Consider the following 24,023-nt stretch of genomic DNA (forward strand, 5'->3'; position numbering starts at 1 on the left):
GATCATGTGAAAGCTTTTTATTTCTCTATAGTGTCGAGAAGAAAACATTCAAATATAACAACAATGACATTTTTCACAAAAAAAAGGTATTGAATGGTTGCAACTTAACAGTTTAAGTCAGTGGTCACCAACTGGTCTCCAAGGCAACACCAAACACTTCTTTAAAAAACACACCGATAAACCAGAGACAGTATGAAGACTAATACTGCTTCTCCAATAGAAATCCCAGATCGCACTTGTTTGAGATGTCATGGCGACGTTGGCTAGCTAAGCTCATGCATAGGAACACGTCATCGGGTCTAACGGCCGTCTGGCACTGAACTGAGCATGTGCAGACCGTCGATTCAAAAGCACTCCTTTCGATATAACGTTGTTTTTGACTAAAAAATTAAAAGGTTTCAGTTTGCCCACTTTCACAAGGTTCTAGTAAAGACACGTTCAACTACTGAAGACATTGGCTCAAAAAGATGTTCCTTTAGATCAGGAGAAAAGGTACACCTAAGGAAAAACTTTCCACTTCTCTCACTGACTTGTCAAACCCCCCGGTCTGGTCTGTTTCCCTGGTCTGTTTCCCTGGTCTGGTCTGTTTCCCCTGGTCTGGTCTGTTTCCCTGGTCTGGTCTGTTTCCCCCGGTCTGGTCTGTTTCCCCAGGTCTGGTCTGTTTCCCCGGTCTGTTTCCCTGGTCTGTTTCCCCGGTCTGTTTCCCTGGTCTGTTTCCCCAGGTCTGGTCTGTTTCCCCAGGTCTGTTTCCCCGGTCTGGTCTGTTTCCCCGGTCTGGTCTGTTTCCCCCGGTCTGGTCTGTTTCCCTGGTCTGTTTCCCCCGGTCTGGTCTGTTCCCTGGTCTGTTTCCCCGGGGTCTGGTCTGTTTCCCCCGGTCTGTTTCCCTGGTCTGTTTCCCCGGTCTGGTCTATTTCCCCAGGTCTGGTCTGTTTCCCCAGGTCTGGTCTGTTTCCCCAGGTCTGGTCTGTTTCCCCGGTCTGGTCTGTTTCCCCAGGTCTGGTCTGTTTCCCCAGGTCTGGTCTGTTTCCCTGGTCTGTTTCCCCAGGTCTGGTCTGTTTCCCCAGGTCTGGTCTGTTTCCCCGGTCTGGTCTGTTTCCCCGGTCTGGTCTGTTTCCCCAGGTCTGGTCTGTTTCCCCAGGTCTGGTCTGTTTCCCCAGGTCTGGTCTGTTTCCCCCGGTCTGGACTGTTTCCCCAGGTCTGGTCTGTTTCCCCGGTCTGGTCTGTTTCCCCCGGTCTGGTCTGTTTCCCCAGGTCTGGTCTGTTTCCCCGGTCTGGTCTGTTTCCCCGGTCTGGTCTGTTTCCCCGGTCTGGTCTGTTTCCCCAGGTCTTGTCTGTTTCCCCAGTTCTGGTCTGTTTCCCCAGGTCTGGTCTGTTTCCCCGGTCTGGTCTGTTTCCCCGGTCTGTTTCCCCGGTCTGGTCTGTTTCATCTGTTTCACAAGTGTTCACAGAAGTCTCCCGATGTTGCGCCTCTGGGTTTAGAAACTCTGTGGATAAAGCGCTATATTATATATTTTTTTGTTTGACACTGTTGGCGTTTAGGTGCACTTGATTCAGCAGCCTTCGCGTCAGGGAAGGCAAAGTGTTCCCATTTTGAACCATTTCTTGTGTCTGAAGGTAAAACTCCGCCTACCCGGCAGGCCCAGAGAGCAAATGAAGTGCACCTATAGGCCTAACGCTGACCAATCACTGTGTCTGCACAGTTTCCTCGGAGCCGTAGACTACAGACCGAAGCCTCGAAAAGCACCGTTTACACCGTGAGATTTTAAAAACGTTTAAAACCACAACTAGAGAGACTCACTGAAGACAGCAAAGAGCTGCTGTTTTTATGAGGAAGTTCATGTTTGCTGTTATGCACGACTTTCATCCTACTTCCACTGACGCTACAACCAGCACTGCAGTCTTTTTAATGTGGAGGAATATTTCACTTCCTCTGGTCACAGGAGTAACAACATGGAGGCAGAAATAACGCTCTTGAGTTTCACCATCAGCTGTGTCCCCTTTTCTAAAGGGAGGGAGGGAGAGCAGAGAGACGGTGAGTCAGATGAGAGGCAGCCTCTTCCGTCCCTCCCCTCAGACTGCAGGCCATCAGACCAGTAGAACAGAAATGACCACGCTCACTCAGCTGTGTCCCCTTTTCTAACGGGAGGGAGGGAGAGCAGAGAGACGGTGAGTCAGATGAGAGGCAGCCTCTTCCCTCTCTCCCCTCAGACTGCAGGCCATCAGACCAGTAGAACAGAAATGACCACGCTCACTCAGCTGTGTCCCCTTTTCTAAAGGGAGGGAGGGAGAGCAGAGAGACGGTGAGTCAGATGAGAGGCAGCCTCTTCCCTCTCTCCCCTCAGACTGCAGGCCATCAGACCAGTAGAACAGAAATGACCACGCTCACTCAGCTGTGTCCCCTTTTCTAAAGGGAGGGAGGGAGAGCAGAGAGACGGTGAGTCAGATGAGAGGCAGCCTCTTCCGTCCCTCCCCTCAGACTGCAGGCCATCAGACCAGTAAAACAGAAATGACCACGCTCACTCAGCTGTGTCCCCTTTTCTAACGGGAGGGAGGGAGAGCAGAGAGACGGTGAGTCAGATGAGAGGCAGCCTCTTCCCTCTCTCCCCTCAGACTGCAGGCCATCAGACCAGTAGAACAGAAATGACCACGCTCACTCAGCTGTGTCCCCTTTTCTAACGGGAGGGAGGGAGAGCAGAGAGACGGTGAGTCAGATGAGAGGCAGCCTCTTCCCTCTCTCCCCTCAGACTGCAGGCCATCAGACCAGTAGAACAGAAATGACCACGCTCACTCAGCTGTGTCCCCTTTTCTAACGGGAGGGAGGGAGAGCAGAGAGACGGTGAGTCAGATGAGAGGCAGCCTCTTCCCTCTCTCCCCTCAGACTGCAGGCCATCAGACCAGTAAAACAGAAATGACCACGCTCACTCAGCTGTGTCCCCTTTTCTAACGGGAGGGAGGGAGAGCAGAGAGACGGTGAGTCAGATGAGAGGCAGCCTCTTCCCTCTCTCCCCTCAGACTGCAGGCCATCAGACCAGTAGAACAGAAATGACCACGCTCACTCAGCTGTGTCCCCTTTTCTAACGGGAGGGAGGGAGAGCAGAGAGACGGTGAGTCAGATGAGAGGCAGCCTCTTCCCTCTCTCCCCTCAGACTGCAGGCCATCAGTCCAGTAAAACAGAAATGACCACGCTCACTAAGCTGTGTCTCACATGTCATACAACACGTGGTGATGTGTATATACCTACACATTTATCATATAAACTTCAAAATGGTCTGTGAAGAACAGCATTGGCAGGGCAATTCTAAGCCAATATGCAATGATAATGCATTGTGCCTTGCCTACTGCACAAACCCCAATGCTCCTGTCTTTAAATGGTTCATGTTAAGGCTCAAGATTTTTTTTAAGTCGTGTTTAAAAAAACAAACATCTGAGTGGTAGATTAAAGGTTAGTGACCACTGAAGAATCTGTACATTTATTTGACTACTGGTTTAAGAATTTCTTAAAATGCCCAAAGAAATGGAGGAATATTACAATGGGAAGATCTTGTAGACAAATAGAGCAAGGAAATAACATGTAATGCTGAGAACAGGAAGCTCAAATAAATCTACTTCCTTCCCTTCTGTTCAATAGTTTTAACACCAGAGTCATTTGAACTTCTCAAGTAAAGGGTTTTCCTGAGGGTGGATTCCATTGTCATAATTATTTTACGACGTTCCGTTCTCTGAGTCGGCTTCCCTTCATCGACTGTGACATCTACGGGTGTTGCCACCATCTTTGCGTTGGCCTGCGGGGTTCACATATTGAAGGATGATCACTACATACAGGCTGGAAATCATATGCTGCCGGTTGTTGGGTTTACGGGAAGTGTCTTTGATTTGCATAATGTTGTTCCAGATTGTTTTTTGGTGTTGTTTGTAAACATTGGAGGAATCAAATCTTACATGTTGAGTTTAAGAAAAACACATTTCTGAGTTTTTGTTGTTGTTATATTCTTCAAGAACCAAATGGGTAATATCAAGAACCAAATGGGTAATATCAAGAACCAAATGGGTAATATCAAGAACCAAATGGGTAATATCAAGAACCAAATGGGTAATATCAAGAACCAAATGGGTAATATCAAGAACCAAATGGGTAATATCAAGAACCAAATGGGTAATATCAAGAACCAAATGGGTAATATCAAGAATTGAACAGTGATTCAAATGTTATACGTCACTCAGGAAAAGGTGCCAACAAAAAATAACTTTGAATGAACACTGTACCTTCACAAACAAGTTGTAGACATGTTCTTCTGCTGCACCAGGTGAGGAAAACACTTGACTAATGTTGTAAATCATATGTGACCCAAAGGTGCTGTTCATCATGCCCACGTAATCTATCAGAAGAACATTATCTGTCAATGACCTGTCCTTTTGCAGAACTATTACAACACCTGTTTACACACCACACACACACACACACACACACACACACTCACCCACACACACACACACACACACACACACACACTCACCCACACACGCACACACACACCCACACACACACACACACCCACACACACCCACCCACACACCCACCCACACACCCACCCACCCACACACACCCACCCACCCGCACCCACACACCCACCCACACACCCACACCCACCCACACCCGCACCCACACCCACACACCCACCCACACCCACACACCCACCCACACCCACACCCACCCACACACCCACATCCACCCACCCACACACACCCACCCACCCACACCCGCACCCACACACCCACACCCACCCACCCACACACCCACACCCACACCCACACACACACACACACACCCACACACACTTTCCTTCTCCCACATTGTGTTACAGCCTTATTCCCCAAAAAATTCTACAAAATGTTCCTCATCAATCTGCACCCCATTGTTTTGCTCATTTATATATATATATAAATCAATTGCATTTACCACAGGTGGACTCCAATCAAGTTGTAGAAACATCTCAAGGATGATCAATGGAAACAGGATGCACCTGAGCTCAATTTCGAGTCTCATAGCAAAGGGTCTGAATACTTGTGTCAATGTAAATAAGGTATTTCCTGTTTATTTTTAATACATTTGCAAAAATGTATCAACTTGTTTTCACTTTGTCATTATGGGGTATTGTGATGTCATTATGGGGTATTGTGATGTCATTATGGGATATTGTGATGTCATTATGGGGTATTGTGATGTCATTATGGGATATTGTGATGTCATTATGGGGTATTGTGTGTAGATTTCACTCAAGTACAGTTACCTGTCATGGCTGCATATGCAACCAGCATGTCATTGATGCACGGTGGCACCCGAGTGGACCGGTACTCTTTTGTGGCCATGGCTTCCTTTGATCGTTTTTCATCAGCAGCAGAATCAAAGTGAACTCCAGTATCATGGTTACCTTCAACATAAACATGGTAAACAGTTAGTCTCCATTAATCCTATAGTAAACGTAGTAGTATCATGGTTACCTTCAACATAAACATGGTAAACAGTTAGTCTCCATTAATCCTATAGTAAACGTAGTAGTATCATGGTTACCTTCAACATAAACATGGTAAACACTTAGTCTCCATTAATCCTATAGTAAACGTAGTAGTATCATGGTTACCTTCAACATAAACATGGTAAACAGTTAGTCTCCATTAATCCTATAGTAAACGTAGTAGTATCATGGTTACCTTCAACATAAACATGGTAAACAGTTAGTCTCCATTAATCCTATAGTAAACGTAGTAGTATCATGGTTACCTTCAACATAAACATGGTAAACAGTTAGTCTCCATTAATCCTATAGTAAACGTAGTAGTATCATGGTTACCTTCAACATAAACATGGTAAACAGTTAGTCTCCATTAATCCTATAGTAAACGTAGTAGTATCATGGTTACCTTCAACATAAACATGGTAAACAGTTAGTCTCCATTAATCCTATAGTAAACGTAGTAGTATTATGGTTACCTTCAACATAAACATGGTAAACAGTTAGTCTCCATTAATCCTATAGTAAACGTAGTAGTATCATGATTATAGACGGGAGCATTTAGGAGTTGACTAGGGGTCAGTCAGGTGGTTTTGCAAACATATCATAACCGCCATCGATAAAAGACAGTACTGTGCAGCCGTCTTCATCGACCTGGCCAAGGCTTTCGACTCTGTCAATCACCACATTCTTATCGGCAGACTCAATAGCCTTGGCTTCTCTAATGACTGCCTCACCTGGTTCACTAAATACTTCTCAGATAGAGTTCAGTGTGTCAAATTGGACTGGTGTCTGGACCCCTGGCAGTCTCTATGGGGGTGCCACAGGGTTCAATTCTCGGGCCGACTCTATTCTCTGCATATATCAATGATCATCTATAAGTATTTGCTAGGTAAAGCCACGCCTTATCTCAGCTCACTGGTCACCATAGCAGCACCCACCCGTAGCACGCGTTCCAGCAGATATATTTCACTGGTCACCCTCAAAGCCAACACTTCTTTTGGCCGCCTTTCCTTCCAGTTCTCTGCTGCCAATGACTGGAACAAACTGCATAAATCACTGAAGCTGGAGTCTTATATCTCCCCCTCTAACTTTAAGCATCAGCTGCCAGAGTAGCTTACCGATCACTGTACCTCTACACAGCCCATCTGTAAATAGCACACCCGACTACCTCATCCCCATGTTATTACTTACCCTCTTGTTCGTTTGCACCCCAGTATCTCTACTTGCACATCATCATCTTCACATCTATCACTACAGTGTTACTGTTAAATTGTAATTATTTAGCCTCTATGGCCTATTTATTGCCTTACCTTCCTACTCTTCTACATTTACACACACTGTACATAGATTTTTCTTTTCTATTGTGTTATTGACTGTATGTTTGTTTACTCCATGTGTAACTCTGTGTTGTTGTCTGTTCACACTGCTTTGCTTTATCTTGGCCAGGTCGCAGTTGTAAATGAGAACTTGTTCTCAACTAGCCTACCTGGTTAAATAAAGGTGAAATAATAAAATACAGTTTTAAATAAATGTCAGTATAATGTAGTTTACGATCAATCAGGATCGTCTGAATGGCTTGTCACTTTCATCCAGTAATATAAAATATAATTCACGTCTCTACTATCTCACATAGCAGATGTTACTATGGTAATGTTTACATTGTTACATCATCACGTCTCTACTATCTCACATAGCAGATGTTACTATGGTAATGTTTACATTGTTACATCATCACGTCTCTACTATCTCACATAGCAGATATTACTATGGTAATGTATACATTGTTACATCATCACGTCTCTACTATCTCACATAGCAGATGTTACTATGGTAATGTTTACATTGTTACATCATCACGTCTCTACTATCTCACATAGCAGATGTTACTATGGTAATGTTTACATTGTTACATCATCACGTCTCTACTATCTCACATAGCAGATATTACTATGGTAATGTATACATTGTTACATCATCACGTCTCTACTATCTCACATAGCAGATATTACTATGGTAATGTTTACATTGTTACATCATCACGTCTCTACTATCTCACATAGCAGATATTACTATGGTAATGTATACATTGTTACATCATCACGTCTCTACTATCTCACATAGCAGATGTTACTATGGTAATGTTTACATTGTTACATCATCACGTCTCTACTATCTCACATAGCAGATATTACTATGGTAATGTATACATTGTTACATCATCACGTCTCTACTATCTCACATAGCAGATATTACTATGGTAATGTATACATTGTTACATCATCACCATAACGTCTCTACTATCTCACATAGCAGATATTACTATGGTAATGTATACATTGTTACATCATCACCATAACGTCTCTACTATCTCACATAGCAGATATTACTATGGTAATGTTTACATTGTTACATCATCACGTCTCTACTATCTCACATAGCAGATATTACTATGGTAATGTATACATTGTTACATCATCACCATAACGTCTCTACTATCTCACATAGCAGATATTACTATGGTAATGTTTACATTGTTACATCATCACGTCTCTACTATCTCACATAGCAGATGTTACTATGGTAATGTTTACATTGTTACATCATCACGTCTCTACTATCTCACATAGCAGATATTACTATGGTAATGTTTACATTGTTACATCATCACGTCTCTACTATCTCACATAGCAGATATTACTATGGTAATGTTTACATTGTTACATCATCACGTCTCTACTATCTCACATAGCAGATATTACTATGGTAATGTTTACATTGTTACATCATCACGTCTCTACTATCTCACATAGCAGATATTACTATGGTAATGTTTACATTGTTACATCATCACGTCTCTACTATCTCACATAGCAGATATTACTATGGTAATGTTTACATTGTTACATCATCACGTCTCTACTATCTCACATAGCAGATATTACTATGGTAATGTATACATTGTTACATCATCACCATAACGTCTCTACTATCTCACATAGCAGATATTACTATGGTAATGTTTACATTTTATTTTATTTTTATTTATTTTACCTTTATTTAACCAGGTAGGCAAGTTGAGAACAGGTTCTCATTTACAATTGCGACCTGGCCAAGATAAAGCATAGCAGTTCGACAGATAAAACGACACAGAGTTACACATGGAGTAAAAACAAACATACAGTCAATAATGCAGTATAAACAAGTCTATATACAATGTGAGCAAATGAGGTGAGAAGGGAGGTAAAGGCAAAAAAGGCCATGATGGCAAAGTAAATACAATATAGCAAGTAAAATACTGGAATGGTAGTTTTGCAATGGAAGAATGTGCAAAGTAGAAATAAAAAATAATGGGGTGCAAAGGAGCAAAATAAATTAATAAATTAAAATGAAATACAGTTGGGAAAGAGGTAGTTGTTTGGGCTAAATTATAGGTGGGCTATGTACAGGTGCAGTAATCTGTGAGCTGCTCTGACAGTTGGTGCTTAAAGCTAGTGAGGGAGATAAGTGTTTCCAGTTTCAGAGATTTTTGTAGTTCGTTCCAGTCATTGGCAGCAGAGAACTGGAAGGAGAGGCGGCCAAAGAAAGAATTTGTTTTGGGGGTGACTAGAGAGATATACCTGCTGGAGCGTGTGCTACAGGTGGGAGATGCTATGGTGACCAGCGAGCTGAGATAAGGGGGGACTTTACCTCGCAGGGTCTTGTAGATGACATGGAGCCAGTGGGTTTGGCGACGAGTATGAAGCGAGGGCCAGCCAACGAGAGCGTACAGGTCGCAATGGTGGGTAGTATATGGGGCTTTGGTGATAAAACGGATTGCACTGTGATAGACTGCATCCAATTTGTTGAGTAGGGTATTGGAGGCTATTTTGTAAATGACATCGCCAAAGTCGAGGATTGGTAGGATGGTCAGTTTTACAAGGGTATGTTTGGCAGCATGAGTGAAGGATGCTTTGTTGCGAAATAGGAAGCCAATTCTAGATTTAACTTTGGATTGGAGATGTTTGATATGGGTCTGGAAGGAGAGTTTACAGTCTAACCAGACACCTAAGTATTTGTAGTTGTCCATGTATTCTAAGTCAGAGCCGTCCAGAGTAGTGATGTTGGACAGGCGGGTAGGTGCAGGTAGCGATCGGTTGAAGAGCATGCATTTAGTTTTACTTGTATTTAAGAGCAATTGGAGGCCACGGAAGGAGAGTTGTATGGCATTGAAGCTTGCCTGGAGGGTTGTTAACACAGTGTCCAAAGAAGGGCCGGAAGTATACAGAATGGTGTCGTCTGCGTAGAGGTGGATCAGGGACTCACCAGCAGCAAGAGCGACCTCATTGATGTATACAGAGAAGAGAGTCGGTCCAAGAATTGAACCCTGTGGCACCCCCATAGAGACTGCCAGAGGTCCGGACAGCAGACCCTCCGATTTGACACACTGAACTCTATCAGAGAAGTAGTTGGTGAACCAGGCGAGGCAATCATTTGAGAAACCAAGGCTGTCGAGTCTGCCGATGAGGATATGGTGATTGACAGAGTCGAAAGCCTTGGCCAGATCAATGAATACGGCTGCACAGTAATGTTTCTTATCGATGGCGGTTAAGATATCGTTTAGGACCTTGAGCGTGGCTGAGGTGCACCCATGACCAGCTCTGAAACCGGATTGCATAGCAGAGAAGGTATGGTGAGATTCGAAATGGTCGGTAATCTGTTTGTTGACTTGGCTTTCGAAGACCTTAGAAAGGCACGGTAGGATAGATATAGGTCTGTAGCAGTTTGGGTCAAGAGTGTCCCCCCCTTTGAAGAGGGGGATGACCGCAGCTGCTTTCCAATCTTTGGGAATCTCAGACGACACGAAAGAGAGGTTGAACAGGCTAGTAATAGGGGTGGCAACAATTTCGGCAGATAATTTTAGAAAGAAAGGGTCCAGATTGTCTAGCCCGGCTGATTTGTAGGGGTCCAGATTTTGCAGCTCTTTCAGAACATCAGCTGAATGGATTTGGGAGAAGGAGAAATGGGGAAGGCTTGGGCGAGTTGCTGTTGGGGGTGCAGTGCTGTTGTCCGGGGTAGGAGTAGCCAGGTGGAAAGCATTGCCAGCCGTAGAAAAATGCTTATTGAAATTCTCAATTATGGTGGATTTATCAGTGGTGACAGTGTTTCCTATCTTCAGTGCAGTGGGCAGCTGGGAGGAGGTGTTCTTAGGAGGACACTTTACAGTGTCCCAGAACTTTTTTGAGTTAGTGTTGCAGGAAGCAAATTTCTGCTTGAAAAAGCTAGCCTTGGCTTTTCTAACTGCCTGTGTATAATGATTTCTAGCTTCCCTGAACAGCTGCATATCACGGGGGCTGTTCGATGCTAATGCAGAACGCCATAGGATGTTTTTGTGTTGGTTAAGGGCAGTCAGGTCTGGGGAGAACCAAGGGCTATATCTGTTCCTGGTTCTAAATTTCTTAAATGGGGCATGTTTATTTAAGATGGTTAGGAAGGCATTTAAAAAAAATATCCAGGCATCCTCTACTGACGGGATGAGATCAATATCCTTCCAGGATACCCCGGCCAGGTCGATTAGAAAGGCCTGCTCGCAGAAGTGTTTCAGGGAGCGTTTTACAGTGATGAGTGGAGGTCGTTTGACCGCTGACCCATTACGGATGCAGGCAATGAGGCAGTGATCGCTGAGATCTTGGTTGAAGACAGCAGAGGTGTATTTAGAGGGGAAGTTGGTTAGGATGATATCTATGAGGGTGCCCGTGTTTAAGGTTTTGGGGAGGTACCTGGTAGGTTCATTGATTATTTGTGTGAGATTGAGGGCATCAAGTTTAGATTGTAGGATGGCTGGGGTGTTAAGCATGTTCCAGTTTAGGTCGCCTAGCAGCACGAACTCTGAAGATAGATGGGGGGCAATCAGTTCACATATGGTGTCCAGAGCACAGCTGGGGGCAGAGGGTGGTCTATAGCAGGCGGCAACGGTGAGAGACTTGTTTTTAGAGAGGTGGATTTTTAAAAGTAGAAGTTCAAATTGTTTGGGTACAGACCTGGATAGTAGGACAGAACTCTGCAGGCTATCTTTGCAGTAGATTGCAACACCGCCCCCTTTGGCAGTTCTATCTTGTCTGAAAATGTTGTAGTTTGGAATTAAAATGTCTGAGTTTTTGGTGGTCTTCCTAAGCCAGGATTCAGACACAGCTAGAACATCCGGGTTGGCAGAGTGTGCTAAAGCAGTGAATAGAACAAACTTAGGGAGGAGGCTTCTAATGTTAACATGCATGAAACCAAGGCTATTACGGTTACAGAAGTCGTCAAAAGAGAGCGCCTGGGGAATAGGAGTGGAGCTAGGCACTGCAGGGCCTGGATTCACCTCTACATCGCCAGAGGAACATAGGAGGAGTAGAATAAGGGTACGGCTAAAAGCTATGAGAATTGGTCGTCTAGAACGTCTGGAACATAGAGTAAAAGGAGGTTTCTGGGGGCGATAAAATAGCATCAAGGTATAATGTACAGACAAATGTATGGTAGGATGTGAATACAGTGGAGGTAAACCTAGGTATTGAGTGATGAAGAGAGAGATATTGTCTCTAGAAACATCGTTGAAACCAGGAGATGTCATTGCATGTGTGGGTGGTGGAACTAATAGGTTGGATAAGGTATAGTGAGCAGGACTAGAGGCTCTACAGTGAAATAAGCCAATAAACACTAACCAGAACAGAAATGGACAAGACATATTGACATTAAGGAGAGGCATGCTTAGTCGAGTGATCAAAAGGGTCCGGTGAGTGGAGAGGTTGGTTGGTGATTTAGACAGCTAGCCAGGGCATCGGTAGCAAACTAGCATAGGATGGAGGTCTGTTGTTAGCCACATTGTTACATCATCACGTCTCTACTATCTCACATAGCAGATATTACTATGGTAATGTATACATTGTTACATCATCACCATAACGTCTCTACTATCTCACATAGCAGATATTACTATGGTAATGTTTACATTGTTACATCATCACGTCTCTACTATCTCACATAGCAGATATTACTATGGTAATGTTTACATTGTTACATCATCACGTCTCTACTATCTCACATAGCAGATATTACTATGGTAATGTTTACATTGTTACATCATCACGTCTCTACTATCTCACATAGCAGATATTACTATGGTAATGTTTACATTGTTGCATCATCACGTCTCTGCTATCTCACATAGCAGATGTTACTATGGTAATGTTTACATTGTTGCATCATCACGTCTCTACTATCTCACATAGCAGATGTTACTATGGTAATGTTTACATTGTTACATCATCACGTCTCTACTATCTCACATAGCAGATATTACTATGGTAATGTATACATTGTTACATCATCACCATAACGTCTCTACTATCTCACATAGCAGATATTACTATGGTAATGTATACATTGTTACATCATCACCATAACGTCTCTAATATCTCACATAGCAGATATTACTATGGTAATGTTTACATTGTTACATCATCACGTCTCTACTATCTCACATAGCAGATATTACTATGGTAATGTTTACATTGTTACATCATCACGTCTCTACTATCTCACATAGCAGATATTACTATGGTAATGTATACATTGTTACATCATCACCATAACGTCTCTACTATCTCACATAACAGATATTACTATGGTAATGTTTACATTGTTACATCATCACCATAACGTCTCTACTATCTCACATAGCAGATATTACTATGGTAATGTTTACATTGTTACATCATCACGTCTCTACTATCTCACATAGCAGATATTACTATGGTAATGTATACATTGTTACATCATCACCATAACGTCTTACTATCTCACATAGCAGATATTACTATGGTAATGTTTACATTGTTACATCATCACGTCTCTACTATCTCACATAGCAGATATTACTATGGTAATGTTTACATTGTTACATCATCACGTCTCTACTATCTCACATAGCAGATATTACTATGGTAATGTTTACATTGTTACATCATCACGTCTCTACTATCTCACATAGCAGATATTACTATGGTAATGTATACATTGTTACATCATCACCATAACGTCTCTACTATCTCACATAGCAGATATTACTATGGTAATGTATACATTGTTACATCATCACCATAACGTCTTACTATCTCACATAGCAGATGTTACTATGGTAATGTTTACATTGTTGCATCATCACGTCTCTACTATCTCACATAGCAGATATTACTATGGTAATGTTTACATTGTTACATCATCACCATAACGTCTCTACTATCTCACATAGCAGATATTACTATGGTAATGTTTACATTGTTACCTCATCACCATAATGTCTCTTCCTCCTTTACTATTGTCAAGCGTGGGGAATGTCATTCAACTATTAACTTCAGCCTATGGGCATGACACACCAAGCCAATTCCACCACGCTTGCTGATTAACCTATGGGCATGACACACCAAGCCAATTCCACCACGCTTGCTGATTAACCTATGGGCATGACACACCAAGCCAATTCCACCACCTATGGGCATGACACACCAAGCCAATTCCACCACACTTGCTGATTAACCTATGGGCATGACACACCAAGCCAATTCCACCACGCTTGCTGATTAACCTATGGGCTCACTCGTACAATAATCACCTCCCTTTCTGTCAACCAATGGGCATAAATACAGGGGAATATGTATATGTCTACTCAAACCTTAGCTCTCCCTCTGACCTTCCACCTCTGAGAAGCATTCCTATGAGGAGCATTCCTCTGAGAAGCATTCCTCTGAGGAGCATTCCTCTGAGGAGCATTCCTCTGAGAAGCATTCCTCTGAGAAGCATTCCTCTGAGATGAGGCCTTGCCCAAACTATTCATTAAAATTCCATATTGTATTCTGTCTTGTCATTTGGTTAAGCCTGTTATTGATTAAACTACCCCTCATGGTAGAGATTTGCCTAAACATCAGACTGCCATTCATCCGCCGCCATCACCTCATGTTGCAGCATGATAACGCACGGACCCATGTCGTAAGGATCTGTACACAATACCTGGAAGCTGAAAAAGTCCCAGTTCTTCCATGGCCTGCATACTCACCATGTCACCCATTGAGCATGTTTGGGATGCTCTGGACCGCCGTGTACGACAGCATGTTCCAGGTGGTCACACCAGATACGGACTGGTTTTCTGATCCACGCCTCTACATTTTTTTTCAGGTATCTGTGACCAACCGATGCATATCTGTATTCCCAGTCGTGAAATCCATAGATTAGGGCCTCATTAATTAATTTCAATTGACTGATTTCCTTCTATAAACTGTAACTCAGTAAAGTCGTTGAAATTGTTGCATGTTGCGTTTATATTTTTGTTCAGTATAAACATGTTAATACAAACTGATATATAACCCAGTGTACTGAAGATTGATCTCACTTCCCCTGTGGATATTATTTCACATTACCTCCCGACACCGGGACACAATCGTCAGACGACAGGTAAAGTGAGTTGAAATGAAGTTTATTCCAACATTCTGACTTGTAACGGGACTGTTGGGGAATGCTGAGCCTTCGTGTTAGACGAGACGAGGTAGGAACATTTAAACTTACTCCCCCTGCAGGCATCTATGATGAAGACCTTAGGTTTCCCCTTCATCTTGGGACACAGCTCGTCTCCAAACGGTTCGATTATATCTTTTACTGCCAGGGTCTTTTTATCTGCACCTATGATGACGTCCCGGTGTCCGTGAGACGAAGTCACCACAAACACACAGCTGATGTTCCCGCTGCTCCTGTTGATGCTGTTTCTGAAGTTAATTACTTCCTCCTTCATTTCCTGAAATGAGATAATAAACTGACCAATAAACAGATCGATCACTGAGATCATGTTAGTTACACAATCAATCAAATAAATAACAGAACTGTCCTTTGTCATTACCTGAGCTGTTTCGTCCAGCACACTGCGATACTGGAAACCACACCCCTCAAAAAACTTCTCCATTGTTTGACGGTCAACTTCAAAACTGCAACGGTTACTCTTCATCTTCTCCTTGTCCCTGACAATTAGCAATAAAGCTCTGCGTTGTCCACTCATGTCATAACTCGCTGGCCTCTGTTAAACAACAAAACCAGCATCAGAAGATGGGATTTGAGGATGAGGAATTGTACTTGTAGTCATGTGGGTTAGAGGTGCCATGATTCCCTTCTATATGTCATTTCCCCAAACTAAAAAGTTGTGGCTTAACTCTTCAACTCTTCATTCACAACTGGTTGGGAAGTCAGTTTTCAAATCTCAGTCAGGACTGTATAATAGTGAATTAATTGTCACATCTGCTCCTGCTATGCCCTCTGGTGTTCATCTGGTTTCTTCTTGACCTGCAGTTACTCCCCCTGTACACTCTCTCTCTCTCTCGCTGTCTCTCTCTCTCTCTCTCTCTCTCTCTCTCGCTGTCTCTCTCTCTCTCTCTCTCACTGTCTCTCTCTCACTGTCTCTCTCTCTCACTGTCTCTCTCTCTTGCTGTCTTTCTCTCTCACTGTCTCTCTCTCTCGCTGTCTCTCTCTCTCGCTGTCTCTCTCTCTCGCTGTCTCTCTCTCTCTCGCTGTCTCTCTCTCACTCTCGTTCTCTCTGTCTCTCTCTCACTCTCGTTCTCTCTCTCTCTCTCTCTGTCTCTCTCTGTCTCACTCTCTCTCTCTGTCTCTCTCTGTCTCTCTCTCTCTGTCTCTCTCCCCCCCCCTCTCTCTCTCTCCCCCTCTATATCTCTCTCCCCTCTCCCTCTATATCTCTCTCTCTCCCCCTCTCTCTCTCTCTCCCTCTCTCTCTCTCTCTCTCTGTCTCTCTCTCACTCTCTCTCGTTCTCTCTCTCTCTCTCTCTCTCTCCTCTCCCTCTCTCTCTCTCTCTCTCTCTCTCTCTCTCCCTCCCTCTCCCTGTGTGGTTGGAGACATGTGTGCTGGAGTCAGAGTAGATCCCCACCAGCTGCAACCCATTCCATAATCAAGACCTCTACAAATACTCAGTCCTGCCACTTCCACGCTGCCAGATCGTAATCTCCGTTCAGTCAGTTCATGATTCTAGCCATTTGTGATTATTCAAGATTCTGTTACTCTGCTGTGCCCGTTTCCCCTAACTGACACTGTTTATCCACTCATTGCAGTATTGCTCGGTCTCTGTCTCCTGTTCCACATCTCACCACCGCTACCTTGGATTCCCCTCAGGACCTGTTTACCCTGTTCTACTCCAACCTCAGTCTCCACATCTGGTTTGTCTGCAACACATCCGATCTTGCCCAGATCTGCACTCCATATCTCTCCATATCTCTGTTTCCTGCTCTGAGTCTGCTCTTGGGTTCCTGTGTCTTTCCGCGTAACATTAAGGACATTGACATTTTCCCAGGGGGAAGGTTCTGATTAGTATTTGGAATCAAAAACAATGCACTACTGCTGTACCTAGTCAATTAGAGTCAACTCACCATTTGCTGTACCTAGTCAATTAGAGTCAACTCACCATTTGCCTGATGTAGTCAATATAGTCAACTCACCATTTGCCTGATGTAGTCAATATAGTCAACTCACCATTTGCCTGATGTAGTCAATAGTCAACTCACCATTTGCCCGATGAAGTCAATATAGTCAACTCACCATTTGCCTGATGTAGTCAATAGTCAACTCACCATTTGCCTGATGTAGTCAATATAGTCAACTCACCATTTGCCTGATGTAGTCAATAGGGTCAACTCACCATTTGCCTGATGTAGTCAATATAGTCAACTCACCATTTGCCTGATGTAGTCAATACGGTCAACTCACCATTTGCCTGATGTAGTCAATAGGGTCAACTCACCATTTGCCTGATGTAGTCAATATAGTCAACTCACCATTTGCCTGATGTAGTCAATAGGGTCAACTCACCATTTGCCTGATGTAGTCAATATAGTCAACTCACCATTTGCCTGATGTAGTCAATAGTCAACTCACCAATTGCCTGATGTAGTCAATATAGTCAACTCACCATTTGCCTGATGTAGTCAATAGGGTCAACTCACCATTTGCCTGATGTAGTCAATATAGTCAACTCACCATTTGCCTGATGTAGTCAATATAGTCAACTCACCATTTGCCTGATGTAGTCAATAGGGTCAACTCACCATTTGCCTGATGTAGTCAATAGGGTCAACTCACCATTTGCCTGATGTAGTCAATATAGTCAACTCACCATTTGCCTGATGTAGTCAATAGGGTCAACTCACCATTTGCCTGATGTAGTCAATATAGTCAACTCACCATTTGCCTGATGTAGTCAATAGTCAACTCACCATTTGCCTGATGTAGTCAATAGGGTCAACTCACCATTTGCCTGATGTAGTCAATAGAGTCAACTCACCATTTGCCTGATGTAGTCAATAGTCAACTCACCATTTGCCTGATGTATTCAATATAGTCAACTCACCATTTGCCTGATGTAGTCAATAGGGTCAACTCACCATTTGCCTGATGTAGTCAATATGGTCAACTCACCATTTGCCTGATGTAGTCAATAGGGTCAACTCACCATTTGCCTGATGTAGTCAATAGGGTCAACTCACCATTTGCCTGATGTAGTCAATATAGTCAACTCACCATTTGCCTGATGTAGTCAATAGGGTCAACTCACCATTTGCCTGATGTAGTCAATATAGTCAACTCACCATTTGCCTGATGTAGTCAATAGGGTCAACTCACCATTTGCCTGATGTAGTCAATATAGTCAACTCACCATTTGCCTGATGTAGTCAATAGTCAACTCACCAATTGCCTGATGTAGTCAATATAGTCAACTCACCATTTGCCTGATGTAGTCAATAGGGTCAACTCACCATTTGCCTGATGTAGTCAATATAGTCAACTCACCATTTGCCTGATGTAGTCAATATAGTCAACTCACCATTTGCCTGATGTAGTCAATAGGGTCAACTCACCATTTGCCTGATGTAGTCAATAGGGTCAACTCACCATTTGCCTGATGTAGTCAATATAGTCAACTCACCATTTGCCTGATGTAGTCAATAGGGTCAACTCACCATTTGCCTGATGTAGTCAATATAGTCAACTCACCATTTGCCTGATGTAGTCAATAGTCAACTCACCATTTGCCTGATGTAGTCAATAGGGTCAACTCACCATTTGCCTGATGTAGTCAATAGGGTCAACTCACCATTTGCCTGATGTAGTCAATATAGTCAACTCACCATTTGCCTGATGTAGTCAATAGGGTCAACTCACCATTTGCCTGATGTAGTCAATATAGTCAACTCACCATTTGCCTGATGTAGTCAATAGTCAACTCACCATTTGCCTGATGTAGTCAATAGGGTCAACTCACCATTTGCCTGATGTAGTCAATAGAGTCAACTCACCATTTGCCTGATGTAGTCAATAGTCAACTCACCATTTGCCTGATGTATTCAATATAGTCAACTCACCATTTGCCTGATGTAGTCAATAGGGTCAACTCACCATTTGCCTGATGTAGTCAATATGGTCAACTCACCATTTGCCTGATGTAGTCAATAGGGTCAACTCACCATTTGCCTGATGTAGTCAATAGGGTCAACTCACCATTTGCCTGATGTAGTCAATATAGTCAACTCACCATTTGCCTGATGTAGTCAATAGGGTCAACTCACCATTTGCCTGATGTAGTCAATATAGTCAACTCACCATTTGCCTGATGTAGTCAATAGGGTCAACTCACCATTTGCCTGATGTAGTCAATATAGTCAACTCACCATTTGCCTGATGTAGTCAATAGTCAACTCACCAATTGCCTGATGTAGTCAATATAGTCAACTCACCATTTGCCTGATGTAGTCAATAGGGTCAACTCACCATTTGCCTGATGTAGTCAATATAGTCAACTCACCATTTGCCTGATGTAGTCAATATAGTCAACTCACCATTTGCCTGATGTAGTCAATAGGGTCAACTCACCATTTGCCTGATGTAGTCAATAGGGTCAACTCACCATTTGCCTGATGTAGTCAATATAGTCAACTCACCATTTGCCTGATGTAGTCAATAGGGTCAACTCACCATTTGCCTGATGTAGTCAATATAGTCAACTCACCATTTGCCTGATGTAGTCAATAGTCAACTCACCATTTGCCTGATGTAGTCAATAGGGTCAACTCACCATTTGCCTGATGTAGTCAATAGAGTCAACTCACCATTTGCCTGATGTAGTCAATAGTCAACTCACCATTTGCCTGATGTATTCAATATAGTCAACTCACCATTTGCCTGATGTAGTCAATAGGGTCAACTCACCATTTGCCTGATGTAGTCAATATGGTCAACTCACCATTTGCCTGATGTAGTCAATAGGGTCAACTCACCATTTGCCTGATGTAGTCAATAGGGTCAACTCACCATTTGCCTGATGTAGTCAATATAGTCAACTCACCATTTGCCTGATGTAGTCAATAGGGTCAACTCACCATTTGCCTGATGTAGTCAATAGGGTCAACTCACCATTTGCCTGATGTAGTCAATAGGGTCAACTCACCATTTGCCTGATGTAGTCAATAGTCAACTCACCATTTGCCTGATGTAGTCAATAGGGTCAACTCACCATTTGCCTGATGTAGTCAATAGAGTCAACTCACCATTTGCCTGATGTAGTCAATATAGTCAACTCACCATTTGCCTGATGTAGTCAATAGGGTCAACTCACCATTTGCCTGATGTAGTCAATAGGGTCAACTCACCATTTGCCTGATGTAGTCAATAGGGTCAACTCACCATTTGCCTGATGTAGTCAATAGTCAACTCACCATTTGCCTGATGTAGTCAATAGGGTCAACTCACCATTTGCCTGATGTAGTCAATAGTCAACTCACCACTTGCCTGATGTAGTCAATAGTCAACTCACCATTTGCCTGATGTAGTCAATATAGTCAACTCACCATTTGCCTGATGTAGTCAATATAGTCAACTCACCATTTGCCTGATGTAGTCAATAGTCAACTCACCATTTGCCTGATGTAGTCAATAGGGTCAACTCACCATTTGCCTGATGTAGTCAATAGGGTCAACTCACCATTTGCCTGATGTAGTCAATAGGGTCAACTCACCATTTGCCTTATGTAGTCAATATAGTCAACTCACCATTTGCCTTGTGTAGTCAATATAGTCAACTCACCATTTGCCTGATGTAGTCAATATAGTCAACTCACCATTTGCCTGATGTAGTCAATATAGTCAACTCACCATTTGCCTGATGTAGTCAATAGTCAACTCACCATTTGCCTGATGTAGTCAATAGGGTCAACTCACCATTTGCCTGATGTAGTCAATAGGGTCAACTCACCATTTGCCTGATGTAGTCAATAGTCAACTCACCATTTGCCTGATGTAGTCAATATAGTCAACTCACCATTTACCTGATGTAGTCAATAGTCAACTCACCATTTGCCTGATGTAGTCAATAGGGTCAACTCACCATTTGCCTGATGTAGTCAATATGGTCAACTCACCATTTGCCTGATGTAGTCAATATAGTCAACTCACCATTTGCCTGATGTAGTCAATATAGTCAACTCACCATTTGCCTGATGTAGTCAATATAGTCAACTCACCATTTGCCTGATGTAGTCAATAGTCAACTTACCATTTGCCTGATGTAGTCAATAGGGTCAACTCACCATTTGCCTGATGTAGTCAATAGGGTCAACTCACCATTTGCCTGATGTAGTCAATAGTCAACTCACCATTTGCCTGATGTAGTCAATAGGGTCAACTCACCATTTGCCTGATGTAGTCAATAGAGTCAACTCACCATTTGCCTGATGTAGTCAATAGTCAACTCACCATTTGCCTGATGTAGTCAATATAGTCAACTCACCATTTGCCTGATGTAGTCAATAGGGTCAACTCACCATTTGCCTGATGTAGTCAATATGGTCAACTCACCATTTGCCTGATGTAGTCAATATAGTCAACTCACCATTTGCCTGATGTAGTCAATAGGGTCAACTCACCATTTGCCTGATGTAGTCAATATAGTCAACTCACCATTTGCCTGATGTAGTCAATAGTCAACTCACCATTTGCCTTATGTAGTCAATATAGTCAACTCACCATTTGCCTGATGTAGTCAATAGGGTCAACTCACCATTTGCCTGATGTAGTCAATATAGTCAACTCACCATTTGCCTGATGTAGTCAATAGGGCCAACTCACCATTTGCCTGATGTAGTCAATAGGGTCAACTCACCATTTGCCTGATGTAGTCAATAGGGTCAACTCACCATTTGCCTGATGTAGTCAATAGTCAACTCACCATTTGCCTGATGTAGTCAATAGGGTCAACTCACCATTTGCCTGATGTTCCCCTAACTGACACTGTTTATCCACTCATTGCAGAGAGAGATATTGTCTCTAGAAACATCGTTGAAACCAGGAGATGTCATTGCATGTGTGGGTGGTGGAACTAATACGTTGGATAAGGTATAGTGAGCAGGACTAGAGGCTCTACAGTGAAATAAGCCAATAAACACTAACCAGAACAGAAATGGACAAGACATATTGACATTAAGGAGAGGCATGCTTAGTCGAGTGATCAAAAGGGTCCGGTGAGTGGAGAGGTTGGTTGGTGATTTAGACAGCTAGCCAGGGCATCGGTAGCAAGCTAGCATAGGATGGAGGTCTGTTGTTAGCTACCTCTTGCGTTCCGTCAGTAGATTAGTGGGGTTCCGTGTGGTAGAGGGGATTAATCCAAATCACACAACAACAACAAAAATAAAAACAATAGATATAGTTATAGAGGCCCAAGAAGAAAAGATAATAATAATAATTAAAAAAAATAAAAATAAAAATTGTCCGATTGTCTATTCAGATAGCAGCCGGTAAGACAGCTAACGGTTAGCAGGCCGCAGATGGGCGTTCAGGTAACGTCGCGACGGAGGAGCCAGCCGAATAACTCCTTCGGGTAGATAACGTCGGCAGTCCAGTTGTGAAGGCCCGGTGGGGCTCCGCGAAGGCAGTAAAACGGGTCCGGATAGGTGACTGCAGCCCAGGTGTGATTGATGGAACTCAGGAGTGATTGACGGAGCTTGCTAGCTCCGGAATAATTGATGTTTGCTCCGGAATCGACGAAGGCCGATAGTCACACGGATAGCAGCTAGCTAGCTGTGAGATCCGGGTATGAATGTCCAGAGAGCAGTCGAAATCCAGGGACATGGAGAGAAAAATTGGTCCGGTATGTTCCGTTCCGAGCCGCGCTGCGCCGTACAGAACTGGCGATAGATTTTCGAGCTGAAGGATAGCTGATGACCACAAACCGTGGTTAGCTGAATACTAACGATTTGCCAGTAAAGGAGCTAACTAGCTTCTGAACTAGCTTCTGGATTAGCTTCTGGCTAGTTTCAGGCTAGCTTCTTGGAGTTTCTGGCTAGCTTCTTGGAGGATTACAGATCTGAGGTAAATAATACTTTTTTATAAATATAAATTGGTGAGGCGGGTTGCAGGAGAGTGTTTTGAAGATGAGTTGGTGGAAAATAAAAATAAAATGTATGTGAAAAAGTTGTAAATATATATATATACAGGACACGACAAGACGAGGACAAAAGACGTCTGAACTGCTATGCCACCTTGGAAGTAATGTGAAATAATATCCACAGGGGAAGTGAGATCAACCTTCAGTACACTGGGTTATATATCAGTTTGTATTAACACGTTTATACTGAACAAAAATATAAACGCAACATGCAACAATTTCAACGACTTTACTGAGTTACAGTTTATAGAAGGAAATCAGTCAATTGAAATTAATTAATGAGGCCCAATAGAGTCAACTCACCATTTGCCTGATGTAGTCAATAGTCAACTCACCATTTGCCTGATGTAGTCAATAGAGTCAACTCACCATTTGCCTGATGTAGTCAATAGAGTCAACTCACCATTTGCCTGATGTAGTCAATAGTCAACTCACCATTTGCCTTTCCATGCTGTCTACAAGAGTGTTTTCAAATGTTCAATCTCAATGCTTGTGTCCTTCCACCTTCACCTGTGTCAGGGAGGTTGAGGTACTTTCCAAAGATTCCGTCAGCACCTTCCCTTCCTTCTTGTCAGGGAGGTTGAGGTACTTTCCAAAGACTCCGTCAGCACCTTCCCCTGACCTCTATTAACAGCAGTAAACCAGCTGCTGTATAAAGTGTCGTTTCAAATGCCATGTTTGTCCTTTTGCCAACATCTGTGTCAGGAGTGGATTCTTCCGGTACTTTCCACAGACGGTGTTCAGCCCCTCCCCCCTCTGACCGTTTCTCTCAACTCAGACTGTAAACAGTCACACGGAGTCCTTTTCTTTACCTTGTGTCTGTTGCAAACAATTCACTACTGAGACTTTCAGTTTCAATATGAATGTTTGTTATCTTTGTCTTGAGGCCATTATAATGTCACCATCCTTTATTCTACAGCATAATAAGGGGGAAGTTGGATGACATTTACATTGTGGAACAGAGGAATAGCTCTGTTTTGGTAATAGATGTTGGCTGAGAGTTGTTCTTTGAAAA

General features: G+C 43.1%; 1 protein-coding gene across 3 annotated transcripts; it reads right to left on the reverse strand.

Annotated features, from left to right (window-relative positions):
• On the reverse strand, positions 1-24,023 carry LOC116360173 (caspase-14). Of its 3 annotated transcripts, none has more exons than XM_031814988.1 (6): positions 23,444-24,019; positions 15,418-15,591; positions 15,090-15,315; positions 5,289-5,429; positions 4,264-4,376; positions 1-3,782 (listed from the first exon to the last, which is right to left on the reverse strand). In XM_031814988.1, exons 1-6 carry the CDS (start codon positions 23,456-23,458, stop codon positions 3,603-3,605), a joined length of 849 nt encoding a protein of 282 aa, XP_031670848.1. In that variant the 5' UTR covers positions 23,459-24,019; the 3' UTR covers positions 1-3,602. The 3 variants fall into 3 exon arrangements, with proteins under 3 accessions (XP_031670848.1, XP_031670850.1, XP_031670849.1); XM_031814990.1 differs by having other exon boundaries at positions 1,083-1,484; positions 23,444-24,023; XM_031814989.1 differs by having other exon boundaries at positions 1,089-3,074.

Source organism: Oncorhynchus kisutch, unplaced genomic scaffold (assembly GCF_002021735.2).
Source record: "Oncorhynchus kisutch isolate 150728-3 unplaced genomic scaffold, Okis_V2 Okis07a-Okis12b_hom, whole genome shotgun sequence".
NCBI lineage: Eukaryota > Metazoa > Chordata > Actinopteri > Salmoniformes > Salmonidae > Oncorhynchus > Oncorhynchus kisutch.